The 17257-nt window shown below is 43.1% G+C and overlaps 1 protein-coding gene across 2 annotated transcripts in view; it reads right to left on the reverse strand.

Moving 5' to 3' along the window:
• Window positions 1-3424, reverse strand: part of SMCHD1 (structural maintenance of chromosomes flexible hinge domain containing 1) — an 83975-nt gene extending 80551 nt beyond the window's left edge. Inside the window, exon 1 of one of the 2 annotated variants that reach the window (XM_065629046.1) lies at window positions 3039-3424. In XM_065629046.1, the coding sequence (XP_065485118.1) occupies window positions 3039-3212 (174 nt within the window). In that variant the 5' untranslated portion in view covers window positions 3213-3424. The remainder of the gene's footprint in view (window positions 1-3038) is intronic. The other variant, XM_065629047.1, reaches the window with a different exon arrangement.
• Between the last annotated feature and the right edge of the window lie 13833 nt (window positions 3425-17257).

The following is a 17257-nucleotide window of genomic DNA, read 5'->3' on the forward strand; positions in this document are numbered from 1 at the left end:
AGGCATTTAAGTATTTTCAACTCATAATCTTCATATACTGCAATCAGGTTTAATGTCATCATTTTTACAAGACTTACATTCTCCTTTGACTCCTACATATCCAGTTTTATCCAAAGGAATTCTCTTATGACACAAGAATATGTTCACAGCTGAAGTAGTTCCAACAGCTTAATATTTCTGGTGCCCTTGTCAGATATTACCACCCCCTCAGCCCAGTTGGCAGACTGGAAAATGTATGTGTATGTGCACTTTCACTGCTATAGTAGAATCATTCAGTCACATGACAAACTACCCATGAAAGTCGATTTAAAGCTGAGCCTGTACTGAGGTTGAGCTACCAGACAGGATACCTGTGGAAACAACACTACTAGATATGCAGCATTTGCCTGATGACGCACTCAGATGGTCTCTAACAGCTTTAATTGGAGGAAAGCAAATACAACGCTCTTAGTCTGAACAATTCAAAACTTGCTTATCAAAAGAACCTTTCTTCCTGAACTTCCATCACTTCCTTGACATGTTTTCAGCACCATGAAGTGGACAAAGTCTGTCCCATCAGGTGAGCCCATTCATCACCTTTTTCCTGAAAGTAGTCAGTTGCATCTTTCAAGATGCCAGCAATTCGGCACTTTGGAGTACAACACCCAGAGAAACACAATGCTCAAAACTCCCAGAGGCGCTGAGATGTCAGAACACTCTTCCAGAAGCCTAAGAAGAACCCACACGCTCTTGGTGTGGGAGACATCAGACATCAAACTTCCTGGACCTCAGCCTGTCCAGTTTCCACTGCACCAACATCTATTTGTCATGTCAAACCATGTATCTCAGCATGCTTTCAGAGTAAGATGTCCCATGTGTAAGATAATGAAAGCTCCAAGGTGCAAAGAGTCACCACACTGAAATCAGCTGTGACAGAGGTACCTCTGACTGAACTTGCAGTCAACACATTATTGGAGAACGCCTTTCTCTAAAGGAATGATCACTTGAGGTTCTTGTTGCACAAGTTTATAAGAGCATCAATTCTTATCCTTAAGATCCCAGGACTGGTGATAAGGATTATGGTGTTGACATGGTAAGAAACTACACCCCAAAATTTTATTTTGACAGCCACCAAATGCAAATACGCCAAGTTCTGCTTTGCAGCGCCCGACTTTTGAAATGCTGTGTTGCACACCTGAGCAGTCTGCCTAATGGCAATAAAGTACCAACTCCACAATGTCAATACGTTTCTGATAAGAAAATGCTGAAGCTCTTTGTAGCCAAGACCTGTCACATTTTGTGATGATGGTTTGTTTCTGTATAAGACTGCAAACACACCAAAAGCTCTATGAATTACTGAACACCATGAGGATGCACAGAAACAGAAGTCACTGAAGCACGCAGCACATATAAAAGAGACATGAAAAGACTCCCTTGTCTGTAACAAGTTGCAAACTAGTGTGAACCTCAGCCCATCAATTAATTCCGAAAGCTACGAAAAAAGATGGCTTAATCATTAACATGCCTACCCTGAATACTGAAAATATGAAGTATCTTTGCAATTCATCCGCTAGGTACAGGGGGAATGAGATCCATTAAAACAACTCTTGAAACAAATAATGTCATACTTACTTCAAGGTACTCATAGGAGATACCAACCCTATTAATGACGCTCCATTAAGAAGGATGTTGATTCTTAGAATGCCATTAACCCAATCCACTGTCTGACTTCTCAGAATGTTACCCTCTATAAAGTGTACTGATTTCTGCATTCCATTCAGTTACTTGTTTCTTCCAGTCTCTGGAACTTGAAGGGGCTCTGACCTGGTCAAGGGATGTGCTAACACTCCACAGCCAAGTCACTGCTGAGTAGTAGCACCTTAAGTAGTAGTACAGATTCAGACCTCTAACAGAATATGTCATTTGGAACACTGAAGTAGAACCGTGCGAGGAGGAGGCAGTCGTGTGTGACAGCTGTTCCTGCTGACACTGATAACTCAAAGCTCACAACACACTAGGAAATCCGGAAACCACTGTCCAGACATTGGACAAACCAAGCAATTTCCTTCAAGAGTTTAATATCCTAGAGAACAGAGTGCAAATTACACTAAAAAACCTAAAATATAGTGTTTTATCAGACTAAATTTGTGCACAATTTACAACTGATTTTCCTGTGCATCTCACAATGCAAAACATACTTGGGAAGCTAACAGGTTTATGGCATTTATTACTCCCTCAGAAAACGAAACCATGATAGAAAATGGGCGATGCCTTCTGGTATCTCTGGTAAACGAAAGTGAACAGCCCGTACATACAAAAAAGCCTCCACCCCCAAGAGATCTGAAGACAGCCTAAGTTCTCATTTTGCTTAAAGATGGGGAAGGGAAAGAGAACTAAAAGCGTACACGGGACAGCAAAGAACGAACCAGGTAAAGTATTTAAAAGGCAGCCACCCCTGCGGGCTCCGGAGAGACAGTTCACGACGGGAAACGACCGGCGCTTGTCGCCGACACCTTAGACGGCAAAACCACCACCGGTCCGACCCTCCGGTTCCCCGCACCGCAGACATCGCCCCGTGCCGCCGCGTCCCCGGTTCCCCGCGCGGGGGAGCTCCAGTGCCGCCCGCTCCGCTCCTGCCCGCCGCCAGGGGCAGCTGTCCCCGCCGCAGCGCCCCGCACCGCCGGCCGCCCCGCGCGGGTGTTTCCAACGCGGCGGGCCCGGTGCCCGGGGGAAGGGGACGCCGAGGCAGCGGGCGCGGTGTCTCCTCGACGCCCGCCCAGCCGCCCCGGCACGAAAGTTCGGGGGAAGGGTAAGGAGGCAGCCGCGGCGGTCCGCTCCCCACCCGGGGCAAGCGGAGGCGGCCTCCCCGCCCCGGCTGCCCAGCGGACCCCCTCGCGCCTCCCCTCGCACGTGGGGCTGCGGCCGCGAGGCGGAACGTTGGCGGCGGTTGAGGCGCCCCCCGGCCGCGCCTGCCCCCGCCGCCGGAGCAGAGTTACCGCCGCAGCCGGCCCCGCCGCCGCGCCCGCTCGCTGCCTTCCCTCCCCGCCCGCCCCCAGTACCTGGCAGACGGCGCTACGGAAGCCGCGGTAGTTGGTGTTGCCGTAGCTGAGCACTTTCTCGTCCGGATCCGCCTGCTCCCGGCGCCGGTCGAAGAGAAACACGGTGCGGTCCCCGCTGCCGCGAGGCGTCGCCAGCGCCGGCCTGCGAGCTCCGCGGCTGCCCGCCGCTGCCATGTTGGGGAGCCGAAGAGACGGAAACCGTCCCGCTGCGATGGCGGCGGCGAGAGCGGTATCTGCTGCTCGGCCCGCGAGCTCCCCCGCCTGGCGCTGCCCCGCCTCGCGCACGGAAGTCCCGGCCGGGAAAGGAGGAGGAGCCCGGCGGGAGGCCCGGAAGCGCGGGGCGGTGGTGGCGCTGCGACGGCCGTGCGGTGAGCGGCTGGGAAGCGAAAGAGCGCCCCACCGCCGCGACCTCGGAACGAGTTCACGCCCTGCTGCCGCCCGTCACTTCCACCGCCTCCGGGCGGGGCGGGGCGGGGCTGGAGCGGGACGGGCGGGGGCGGTGCTGCTGGTGCTGCAACCGCCGCTGCCGCAAGAGGCGCTCGGGCGGCCCCGGCTGTGGGGCCGCGTGCCGTGCGCGGCCGCGTCGTCCGCTCCGGCGGCTGGCGCGGCCCGGGGCTGGCGGACACGTCCCCGGCGCGACCCGGGCAGCGGCGCCCAGCAGCGCCTCGGCTGAGCCCGGGCGGTGGCGTGTGCCACAGTGCTGTGCCCGTCGGTTGTGGCGGCGGCGGAGCGGAGGAGCTTGGCGTTGGGGGTTGGTCGGTCTGGAGGCGTGAAGTCGTAGTTCGTCTGCCTTAAAATACACTGGACGATCGGGATCCAGAAGCTGTTGCTTATTCTTTTTAATGTTTAGTGTTTGAAACGCTTTCCTCCTTTGAAGGAAAGAGTTGATGTATTGTGTTCAGTCTTAAAAATCAAATTTCAATTAAAACTTTTAATAAAGTTCTTGTTTCTTCCAGTCTCTGGAACTTGAAGGGGCTCTGACCAGGTCAAGGGATGTGCTAACACTCCACAGCCAAGTCACTGCTGAGTAGTAGCACCTTAAGTAGTAGTACAGATTCAGACCTCTAACAGAATATGTCATTTGGAACACTGAAGTAGAACCGTGCGAGGAGGAGGCAGTCGTGTGTGACAGCTGTTCCTGCTGACACTGATAACTCAAAGCTCACAACACACTGGGAAAGTAGGAAACCGCTGTCCAGACTAATGACTTTTTCATTGTGCTATTATAGAAGAATGGTAGAACTAGAGTAACTGCAGAACTGCAGTTGAAGTAATTCAAGAAATAAATACAGTCTTCACAGCCTTTAAGGAACCAGCGAAACAGTCAGAAAACCATCAAGATCTTTTGATTTGCCATTCATTGTAGGGTAGACTAATAGCTTTTCCTCCTGTCATAAACAAGGGACATGGTTGGGATACACTTGAGTGAGCTTAGAGGAAGGAATTCAGTAGTTACAGTGTATGTGTTCAGGTTTCCAGAAAGTGCAGCTCATGTTTCTTGTGTGGTTAAATTGGAGAAACTGAATGTGTTCTGAGTTCTGGGGTGGTGGTGGTGGTGGTGTACTTGCAGTTTGTTCTTTCATGCTGCGTGTTGTTCATACATTCTGAGGTTATGCCTAGCCTTTCATTAGTCAGTTGAGCATAGCACTTGAGAGAGTTTCCTCATTATTTGCTGTCATTTCTGAGAGAATTCTCCCATCTAAGAATACATAAGTGTTGTAAGTGGAAATGTTTTTGTCTGTAGTCACTATTTAATTCGAGGATGACATTTTCTTTGTCTTGACACAACTGCTTCTACAGATTAGGATCTAGAAGATGTACATGGCTGGACACATTGATCTCGCACCTTGAGGCCCTCTAAAAAGATGATCCCCCCCACTGTAAATGAATTAAATTCGAGCTTTCTTGGTACAAAATTGCAACTGCTCCCTCATTTAGCAGTGCTCAAGGGGTACGTGGGGTGTGTAGTCTTCTTAGGATGGGAATATGAAATTAAAGAGAAAACTGTCCGAAGGAACAATTCTCCTTCTGTGTGCTCTGTCCTGCTTGTCTAGAAAAGGCACAAACAGGAATGCTCAAAAAAGCACAGCTGCTTCTATTTTGAGGACTCAGCTTTGAAAAGAGGATTTTGATGGCATGTAAGGGAGGTTTGTAAAACAGTGAAAGTGACAATGCAAAACAGGAAAAACCTCTGTCATGCAAGAACAGAGATTCATGCAGCTGCACTAGAAGAAAGCAAATTGCGTAGTGGAACTGAGCACTGCAGAGTTTTGTGAGAACAAAGAGCATGTGTGCTACCCAGCTAAGAGAGGAAGGGTCTCTTGAGAGTTTTTATATAGGCTGTGACTCAGAGCCCCTCTAAATTATGACTTGATGAAATTTGGAAGGGCATATCAAACCTTCTTACTTGATGAGTTTGTTAAATGGAACTTTGTTTTTCAGCATACTTGTGAAGTATTTCTAGACTTGAGACAGCACTTCCGTTTTGGAATGCTAACTGCTTCAGGGGAAAAAAAAACGGTGAATTATTTCATCTACTTTCAAAATTAATATACTAAGCGGGGAAGGATGATTCTACCTGAAATGCAGGCACTTCACTTGCATGAAAATAAGCTCTTCATTATTCAGCCTATCTGCAAGCTTGTTTAAAGAGTGCCTGCAGTTGTAAAGTTTTAATTCTGCAGTGTGAAGTATTTTATTCTATTAACAACTGAGTAATAATTTTCAGTCCTCATGGACAAGAATTAACTTTGCTGGAAAAAAAGGAATATTTGTTATATTGACCTACTGGGTTTTAAAGTCAAATGTTGTGTTTTTTCAAAATTAATAGTAGCAGTAGAGTAACCAATAGTTTATCATCTTGCCATTTGATATTTTAGATGATGCTCAGGAATGTGGTTTTTATGCATGTATGAGAATGTATTTATCATTATGTCCTCCCTGTATCTACGTTTTTCATTCAAGGACTAAATTAAGTATCTGATTTCTTTGTATTGAGGGAAAATATGAACCAAGTTCCAGCACTGGACATTTTTAGATAGTAAATATTTTGTATACATGTAATGAAAATGGCTGTGGCTTCACTAGAATAAAGCGCCCTCTAGTGGGGCTTGTTACAGTGGCAGTCTATCGGGTGATATCGGATGCTACTGCCTACATATGCTTTGTAGGTACAAAACGACAAATTCCAAATTACCTAACAACCTAACACTGCTCTTCCTTTAGGTAAAAAAGGTTTTATATCTAAGAAGAGAAGCCTGTGCCATCTTGCATTTAGATCTCCATAGACCTCTGAGATGGCCAATTACAAAAAATACCATCATGAGAACCCCTGAGGTGTGGAACAAAACAGCGTGATTACTTGAACTGCTGAGGAGTGAAACAGTGTAATTTCTGAGAAACCCTCTGAGAGACAGAAACCAAAGAATGGAAATAAACAGTGAATTGTCATCATAACATGCAAGCTAAGGTAGATGTGTAGAATTGGGTTACTGAAATGCTATCTTGTGTTTGTTTGTTTGTTTGTTTTGGTTTTTTGTTTGTCTCTCTTTTTTTTTTTTTTCATTTACATCTCAGTAACTTGCAAAAAAAGAGTGAGCAACTGAAGTGACAAAATTTGTGAAACATAATCCAGTTAGTCAAGTTGGGAGGACTGTAAAGATAGTCCATGATTCTGAGATATCTGATCAATATGATAACAGATTAAATTATATTTTTAAAAATTGAAGGCAACAAAGGGAGAGATGGTGGAGGGACAATGAACCATTTGTTCGCCCTCCTGTGCTCCAAATTAACTCTGTCAGCTGGGCTTTGTGAGTAAAACTCATGTAAAGTCTCACTGCTTATTGTATACTTCATTAACAAAAATACAATGTGACAAGTTCATTCAAAATCCAATGGAAATAATGGCTCTGATGACTACAGATGGGGTATAACTAGTTGTGGAAAGTGTGCCCAAGACAACCTGGATTTCCGAACTAAGAAAATATTATCGTTAAAAATATAAAAATAAGATAGATAATCAGGAACTTCCAGTTTATCTTATAAAGCACGAAGAAGGGACATGGAATTACCTTTAAAAGACATGCAGAACTGATAGGAAGATATACTTTTCATAGAACATTTGATTGAACTGTGAAATATGTTTTCACAGAATGAGAATTAATAATGTAGTGAGATTTAAAACCATTTTTTTCTTTATATGAATAGAAAGGAGATAAAGAACTAGGAAAAAAAATAAATTATTACCAGGAGACATACAAATCATTTACTTTGGCCTTAGGATAAAATATTGAAATGTTACTGAGTAAGAATAGTTTAAGTTAAAAAACAAGTCATCTCATATCTGATTGTTGTAGTTTTTTGCACCTTTTTCCAAATCTGTATTTGGAAGGAGAAGACGAGACTAGATGGATACTTGTAGAATTTATCCTGGCAGCTCTCCTAGGATTAGGAGATTAGGAGCAACACCAGGGAACCTCTGTGAAAAGTGAACTAGCAAAAAGCTGTTGCCATTCACCTGCCAGGGACAAATGACTGCAGCCAAAAATGCAGTGGTCATGAAATAAATTTGATAGCAATCTACTGCAACTTGTGAGTATCAGTCACCTCTTTCGTCGGAAATGAATAAGGATGGATCAAACCTTAAAAACTTTCTTCCTCTTTGAGACAAAGAAGCACAAATCATTCTTGAACAGCATGTGAAAAAGTGACAATGTGTCTAACAAATACACACTGGGAGAAAACAGAGTTTTTAATTTCTGGAAAGGCTGTTGGAGTGTAAGACTGATGTCTTCAAGCATTAATATTTCAATAGAACACTGTTGCTGTTATGCTTGCTAAGATTTTTTTTAAGACCATGTCTGAACAAGTCCCTCCAACCACGCTTTTACAAGTCATGAAATATATCATTCTATCCTGTGTGTAAGAAATAGGAAAATTTCATGAATACATTGTCACATAAAAGGTTCTACTACATGTGTGGGACATCATGCTTTTCATTTCAAGTTGATATTAGTGCTACATGGTCTTATTTGAGTGTCCGTGTTGTGATTTGGCCTCAGTTGGCAACTACGTACCATGGATCCACTCACTTCTCCCCTCTGCCCCAGCAGGATGAAGAGGAGAGTCGGGGAAAAAAAAGGTAAAACTCATGAGCTGGGATAAAAACAGTTTAACAGGACAGCAAAGGAATAACAATAACAATAAAAGCAGAGGATACACAATGCAATTGCTCACCACCCAGAAAACTGATGCCCAGCTTGCTCCTGAGCAGCAATAGGCTCCCCCAATTTATATACTGAGCATGATGTCACATGTTATTGAATATCCCTTTGGCTGGTTTGGGTCAGCTGTGCTAGTATGTCCCCTCCCAGCTTCCTGTGAAAATTAACTGTACCCCACCTGTACCCAGAACATTATCCACCACTTATTCTATACCATCTACGTCATGCCCAGATCCTACCCTTTCCAATTGATCACCACCACTTTTCCTGTTTAATGTGTGCAAAGGCTTGTTGCTGCTCAGAGCCTCACTTAAAATCATTTTTCCTCTGGGTCACTTGTTAGAGAGGGCTTGCTTTCTGACTGTATTTTGCAGTATGCATACTCCAAAACCCACAATGCCTAAGAAAGCTTGTGTATCCTTTTTGCTAGTTGGTGGAGACATAGCTGCTATTTTGTTGACCACATCCAGTGGGATGTGACAACATCCATCTTGCTGTTTTATTCCTGAAAACCGGATCTCCTATGCAAGTCTCTTGACCTTACTTCATTTTATGGCAAAACCAGCTTTCAGCAGGATTTGAACTATTTTCTTCCCTTTCTTAAAAACTTCTTCTGCTGTATTCCCCCCCACAATGATGTCATCAATGTATTACAAGTGTTCCGGAGATTCACTGTGTACCAGTGCAGTCTGGATCAGTCCATGGCAAATGGAAGGGCTGTGTTTCTGCCCCTGGGGCAGTCAATTCCAGGTGTACTGGACAGCCTTCCAAGTGAAAGCGAACTGTAGCCTGCACTTTGCTGCCGAAGGGATTGAGAAAAACACATTGGTGATACCAGTTGCGGCGTACCATTGAGCTGCCTCTGACTCCAGTTCATTTGCAGCTCTGTCATGTCCAGTGCGGCAGCTAGTCATTCTCAGTTAGGCTCACTTCAGCCTCCAATACAGTTAGCTGTTGGGATCCCCCAGTCACTCCAGAAATACAGATGGGTTCTACTCCATTATAGCTTGATGGCATTAGGGTACACTGTGCACCGGTGTTCACTAGGGCGTTATACTCCTGTGGGTCTGACGTGCCAGGCCGTTGAATCCACAGTGTCCAGTAAACCTGGTTGTCCCTTTCCTCTGCCTGACTGGAGGCAGGGACCCTCTAGTCCTGGTCACAGTTTTTGTTACTTCCTTCTTGTAACAATGAATCAGAAGTCCCTTCAAGAGCATCAGAGGTAAGACTGGCCCTTCTACTCTGTCTGGGGAGCTGCACACTGGAAACTGGAGTGGCATTTCTCCTGGAAGAATCCCCTTTTGTGATGGCTTTTCCTTGCAAGTCACGTACCTGTGCCTCTGGGGTTGAGGTAGATTTTCCGTCCCATTTCCTCATGTCCTCTCCGTGGTCACGCAGGTAAAACCACAGGGTGTCTCATGGTGTGTACTCTCTGTATCCTGTGTCTTGAGCCAAGGAAGGCTTACTCCTGATAGCTGAGATAGTGGTCCATAGAGGTGGGGAGCAGAACTTATCCTCAAATTGCTGGAACTCTCAGGACAGTTTCTCAGCTAGCATGTCTGGCAGTTTCTCCACAGCCAAGATGCAGGCCCATAGGGAGAAAGAGAGGCTTTCTTTGTATTGCTGGAGTTGGCCAGCCAATTCATCCATTGTTTATCCCTTGCCTTCTTTCCAGAACATTACTGCCAATGAGCTGGCATATGACGATGGTGCACACCACAGAAACTTCTGCCAGATGGGTTGTATGAGTTGGACTTCATTTGGATCTGTGGATAACTGCTCATTATTTGAATCACAAATCACCTCCAACACAGCTAATTCCATTAGGTACTGCATATGTCTCTCCATGGTGGTCCGCTTGCCTGGGTCACATATCACATCTTCCTTGAAGGGATACCTTTCCTTCACACCTCACAGAAGTTGCCTCTAGAGGCTGAGGGCTTCTCTCTTTTTCCCACTTGCCTTGTCAATGCCCCCTTCCCTAGACAGGAATCCCAGCTACTTGTCTTCCCTACCCTCTAATTTCAAGCTACTGGCCCTGTTATTCCAGCATCAGAACTGCCAGGTAACAATGTGCTCACCTGAATGGCAGCTGAAATATTTTCACAGATCTCGGAGCTCACTCAGGGATAGGGATCAATGGATTATCTCTGGTTCTACCTCTTCCTCCTGTTCTTGTGATGACCCTGGTTCATCTTCATCCCTCACTAAGTGAACTGATTTTTTTGTTTAGCCTCAGCCAGCAACTAAGTGCCACACAGCCGCTCGCTCATTCATCCCCCTGCTGGTCGATGGGGAGGAGAATTGGGGAAAAAAAAAAACCAAACCTCATGGGCTGGGATAAAAACAGTTTAACAGGAAAACAAAGGAAGAGATAGCAACAATAATAACAAAAAAAGAATATACAAAGTGAGGGATACACAATGCAATTGCTCACCACCTGGAAAGCCAATGCCTAGCCTGCTCCTGAGCAGTGATACCCTCCCCCAGCCAACTCCCCCAGTTTATATACTGAGCATGATGTTGTATGTTATTGAATATCCCTTTGGCTAGTTTGGGTCAGCTGTCCTGGCTGTGTCCCCTCCCAGCTTCCTGTGAAAATCAACTCTTTCCCAGCTGTACCCAGGACAATCTTCCAGCCTTTTTTTAACTGTGCATTGTCGCATCTTGCTTTTTCTCTGGAAGGCTGTTTCCTCCTTTTACTCTTCCTATCACCTTGGCTTTTGGCTGTGTTTTCATGTTCTTCCCTTTTACCATGGACTACTGGCTGCTTTCTCTTGAACCATCAAGGAGTGTCTTCATCACTAGCTCCAGTAGCAGTGGCACGATGGAGTCCAGGCCAAAAGGCCAGGCGAAACCAGTTGACTGCTTAGTCATTTAAACATCTCTGCATGGTGTTGCCCCATGCTCCATATTTTGGGATGGTGACACATTAACCATTGCCCTGTCTTTCTCACTGTGGGCATCTTTTGCCATGCAGAGATTCTGTAAGCATGTGTCACAGAGTTTTTGTTGTAGTACATGCAAAAGACAGCTAGGATTTAAGGATCTTCTAGGCTAAGCATTTGTGTGCCCAGGACCCACAATAAAACACCCGAGTAATATCTTCTGAGTAATCAGTCAGGTGGGAAAGGTTGGTCTTTGCTGGTTGCTGGAAGAGATCCTCAGTGATGCTGAATTACCATTCTCTGATTTCTTGTTTATTCCTTTACAATTTTATGTCTTTCAAGTTGGTGGTTTTCCTCTTAAAAAAACCCTACACTTGTCCAAACAGTGCAACCTCTGGCTGTAGTTTTCCCTTTCCTATCTTGTGTGACTCTACTCTGCAGCTTTCCTTATAACTTTCTCACAGCTGATGGCCAAACCCTTGAGAGGGGAAAAGGACAGTAAATCACTGTGCAGTATTAGACAAGCAGAGCCCATTACTTTGGTGTCCTTTGTGCACTTCTTATGTGATGTAATGATCCTTGCTAATTAAGACCTGCCAGATAATTAGAACTGGTAACTCCAGATGCTCTTTACCAGGCAGAATAGTGAAGGACTTTCAGCTTGATGCACCAGTAGTCAGTTATGACTCTGCTAGTGTTCAGTGTTCTCAGAAGGGCCATGTCATTTCTACTGATACAAAGCATTCAGTATTTGGAATCCTGACATGAAAAGTGAAACAAAATTCCATACATCTTGTTTCAAAATATTTATATACATTCCATCACCACCTGTCTTTCCTTCTCCTTTGTGGTCTTGCCAAGCTGGTAAATATTTCAGTAGAGGTGAAATTGGAGTAACAGACAATGTTATGTGCCTTTTAAATCTTAGCTCTGTTCAAAGGGTCCTTAAGACTAAAATGCTGATCAGATAAGACACTGCCAATTAAAATTTTGATCCCACACATGAAGTGCTATGGAAAACACCATGCAGACCACACATCACAAAGAATCCTTGTTACCACAAAGCTGTTGATAAGGGACTTCTGGAATAGAGGGACAACATGGTCAGTCATCCTCTGGACAGACATGCAACCCCATCTACTTCGGGCAAATGCTGGGACTGTTAGGACCTTATGAACTGGGGTTCACAAAAGGTACACTCTCCAGGAGGGAGTAGAGCACAACAGACCTGGCGTTTGTAACGTTTTACATTGAGGTGCAAGAGCAAGTTCAGAGAAGGGCAACAAAGCTGGTGAAGGGTCTGGAGCACCAGTCTGATGGGGAGCAGCTGAGGGAACTGGCGCTGTTCAGCCTGGAGAAAAGGAGGCTGAGGGGAGACCTTATCGCTGTCTACAACCACCTGAAAGGAGGTTGTAGCATGGAGAGGTTGGTCTCTTCTCCCAAGTAACAAGCAATAGGATGAGAGGAAATGGCCTCAAGTTGCACCAGAAGAGGTTTAGATTGGATATTAGGAAAAAATACTTCACAGAAAGGGTTGTCAGGCATTGGAACATGCTGCCCAGGGAAGTGGTTGAGTCACCATCCCTGGAGGTGTTTAAAAGACACGTAGATGAGGTTCTTAGGGACATGGTTTAGTGGTGGACTTGGCAGTGTTAGGTTCACAGTTGGACTCGATGATCCTGAGGGTCTCTTCCAACTGAAATGATTCTACGATTCTATGATTCCATGTAGTACCCCATGGTCAGACCAGTACCATGGACAGTCTCAAGCGTGAGCAATAATCTGGAGCATTTTCTCTGCTCAGCAATCATTACTGTTGCCTGACCTGTGATAAGTAACAATTGCCTTTTATTCCTCTAGTAAATTTTCAACCTGCAAATCTGAAAACGAGACAGCAAAATGGCATGCAGATAGTCTTCTGCCAGATCTTGCCATTGTACTGATGCAAACTGACATCTCTAGAAGAACCCTGTAAACAAATAGAGTTCTACAGAAAAAGCCTGCAAAAACTTTAAAGAGTTTTCTCAGGCTGACTAAACAGTCTCTGCCAATCTCCTCATTCAGGACTTAAGATGTCAGTGCACTTTCCTGAGATATGACATTGGCTAAGACATCAATAGTCCCTCATCCTATGAGGACACTGAGGGTTTGTATGAGTCTTCTATGCTCCTTCCATTCCATAAAAAGGAATGGATGCCATCAAAAACTTTCAACAAGCACCTAAAATTTAAAACTCCAATGAAGATACAGTAGTCCTACATGGTGGAGATCTTTGCAAGGACAAGGATCTCCATACATGATTTCATCGTGCCAGGATCCTTTCACAGCCAGAAATCTGGAGATAGCAAGTGTAGAAACAGCAGGTAATTTCCTTGTTCTATACAACTGTCAAAAGAGCAGGATTAAGTGACTCAAAAAGAGATGTTAAAGTTTCTAGTATTAACACAAAGCAGTGCTCCCCAGAGAAGAGTGGAAAGATGATGTATTTATTCTCTTCAGATCCTTTGCAGTGCTCAAAATACTTACATACCAAACAATTTATAGAATAGACATAGGCAAGCAGTAGTTGGTACCCTTGTTCACAAAACCTCCATTGCGTAGCATAGTCACTTGGCATGAAAGACCACAGACTTCCTTTTGACTGTAGAGCATTGCCGAAGGGAATTTCCTCACTTCTTATGGAAAATAGAATGTCTTCAGCTGTTGGCCTTTTCTTCTTTTGTAGTCTTTCCAGAAATAAGATAAAAATATTATGCTGGTTTTGGCTAGGATAGAGTTAATTTTTTCCTAGTAGCTAGTATACTGCTGTGTTTTGGATTTAGAATGATAATAATGTTGGTAATACACTCATGTTTTAGTTGCTGCTATGTTGTGGTCAAGGGCTTTTCAGCTTTTCAAACCATGCCAGGTGTACAGGAAGCTGGGTAGGGGCACAGCCAGTAAAGGTGACCCCAACTGGCCAAAGGGATATTCCCCACCATATGACATCATGCTCAATATATATTTTGGGGGGAAGAAGGAAGGGGTGACATTCAGAATGATGGTGTTTTGTCTTCTCCAGTAACCATTGTGCATGATGGAGCCTGGCTTTCCTGCAGATGGCTGAACACCTGGCCTGCTGATGGGAAGCAGTGAATGAATTCCTTGTTTTGCTTTGCTCACATGCAAAGCTTTTGCTTTAGTTATTAAACTGTCTTATCTGAGCCCATGAGTTTTTTCACTTTTATTCTTCTGATTCTCTCCCTCATCCCACCGGGGGAGACTGAGTGGGCAGCTGCGTGGTGCTTAGTTGCTGGCTGAGATTAAACCATGACAAATATATACATGTTTTTTCAATTCTGCCACAAGAAGGGAAGCAAGGATGAGAACTCCAGTTAAAGGCCAAAATACACATAATATTGATTAGAAGTATTACAGAACCAACAGAGAACAACATATTGTTATCCAGCTTGTAGCTAAAGACTTGCATAGACATGCAGTACTGTACATTGGCAAAACCAATGAGAAGGGTCTGAGTAGCCTCACACACGTGAGCTGGATGGCCACTGCAAAGTTAAAAAGCTTTGTCAGGCTCATATAATGCACTCAAAAAGTACTCCAAAAAGAAGTACCCATTTCTTGACAGTGATATGAGTTTTTGACAAAATTTGAAAAGTAACATACTCTATAGAACAAAGCATACTTCTACAACATTGTGGGGGTTTTTTTTGTTGTTGGTTTTGTTTTTTTATAACTAGGTAGAAAAAAGAAATCAGATGGAAGAGTGGTAAAGGAAATAGCCTTTTAATGCTTAAAATAACAAAAGTTTCATTGGGAAGATTAACACCAAAGGGATACGTACACACATAAATAAGTTGTCACAGTAGCTTGGACCTCTGTTTTTATAAAGCCGTCTATTTTTTTAAAGGTTAAGACAATTTTTATTCCTTTGCAATTTATAGAAAATAGATGTTTCTATATTTATTTTTCCTCTACACAATGCACATTTAACAGCAAGGATAGTCAGGGAATTAAGTATCATTAATTACCTAGTTCTCCATAAAGATCAAGTTAATTGTGCTTTTTATGTAATGTTTTTATACTTGCAGTAAAAATTTGTCCTTCACAGAAGAGGTTGAAGAAATTTTATTGAGTATAAAAGTACATAAGGCATATTAAGTAAACTGTACAAAAAAATACATGAGCAATAAATGAGGGAACTGTATCCGTATAAAAGTAAAAATTTACAAACGACTCATACTACTGAAATGTACAGGTGCCAGTGGTACATTCCGATTAAGACTACTTTCTGGTAAAAAAAAAGGAAAAAAAAAAGAAACAAAATCAAAATCAAGAGCAGTAATTATGTTCTAGTGTCTGTTGTCTAAATTTAAAACCACATTCCAGAGTACAAAAAAAAAAAAAACAACCAAACAACTGACTACCAGACTTCATATATCACACAGGAGCAATGTTCAAGGAGCATTGAAAAATTCCCTCCCTTTTAAAATGTGAAGACAATATTACCTAGTAAACACTGGCCAGTGTTAATCAATGTTATATTACGACATAAAAATCCCCAAAATATTTTACAGAACCTAGGTCAAACCCTGAGCTGGTTCTACAGTCAATCCAATTTAACTGACATACAGACCAATAGTTGAGCCCAATAACAAAAACATGTCGCCAACATTACAAATGTGGACTTTTTATTACTCAGACTACTTTAATTTCAGAATATTATGTTTGCCAGCACATGAAAGAAGGAGGTTGTGACCTCGATTCTTTAACCTATTATCATTGGGTTAGTATTAGTCCTTGGAAATTACACTTATTTTGCTTTAATTTACTCAGCCAACTGACTACTGCACGTGACAAAGAATCTGCAGATAGTAATAAACACAGAACAGTCAGTTATAGAAGCAGAGACAAACAGGTATGAGGCAGCCAAGAGAGAGCATAGTCCCTAAGCAAGCACATATTTTAAAGGAAAGTGATTATGCTGTATGTTTCACAGCTTTACTTAATTAGAAGGATATTACTTTAGATAACAAAAATATTAGAAAAATCACAGAAGAAAAAAAGCTCCTAAAGAGAAGGAACTGTACGGTGTAACAGGGAAAAAAAAAAGTTTGTAAAGGTAAAATGAAAGAGGACAACAGAAGAAAGCAGAAATACTACCCACCTGTCAGAAAACTTTTATAGCTGTCTGGACAAAAGAACTGAAAGTGAGAAGATTAAATAATGCCATCATTGTCATAATGTCTGAAACAAAATACACATATCGGAGCCAGAAGATTCACACACTATGTTAAGGACAACTGAGTTTTATATATGGTCTGCAAAAGTAGTCTGGAATTAAAGACAATTCAGTTTTTATTTGCATTCTGTGTTCAGCTGGTCTAACTTAAGTTTTCTTATGGATGCTAGGGATCTGTGTTTCATTCAAATATTGTGACTAATTATAGAATTAAGGAGCAACTTCATTTAGCTATCAGCAGCTAAAATCTTCGAACAGACTGCCAAGTTTTTATCATTGTATATTTGAATCAATGATATTTATTATCACTGAACTCTTTAATAAAAACGCTCAAATACTTCTATGCTTTTACTAGGAAACATCACCATAAACTATCCAAGACATAAATGCTGATTTTTTTTTTTGTTTTGTTTAAAAACACCCCACAAAGGTATATACAAAGTAGATAAGACGACACTACTTCCACATAGCACCAGAGACAAGTACATCTTCAAGAGATGGGGTTACATTTTCTTCAATGTATTTGGACTGAAGGTCCCCATCCACTAATTTTACTGCTACTTTCCTAAGGAAGAGAAATCAGAGCCTGTGCCAGTGGTCTAACAAGAAGAAAGCTGACTCATTTTGGGCCACTTTGGTGTATCCAACATCAGCCAAATCTACAACTGATCAGCTATATTGCCAGAATTCAGATGTTGTCCTACTTAGAGCTATCTCTGGTATACATATTCAAGTAGTACAGTGAAGGTTCATCTGGGACTATGAGCAGATAGAGACAGAACTTTGTTTTCAAAATGACTTTCTTTCTCTAGACTATTTACAACACTACTGTATAACTACTACTGATCTTTTCAAAGAGTTTTTTCT

This window comes from Caloenas nicobarica, chromosome 2 (genome assembly GCF_036013445.1).
Source record: "Caloenas nicobarica isolate bCalNic1 chromosome 2, bCalNic1.hap1, whole genome shotgun sequence".
Lineage (NCBI taxonomy): Eukaryota > Metazoa > Chordata > Aves > Columbiformes > Columbidae > Caloenas > Caloenas nicobarica.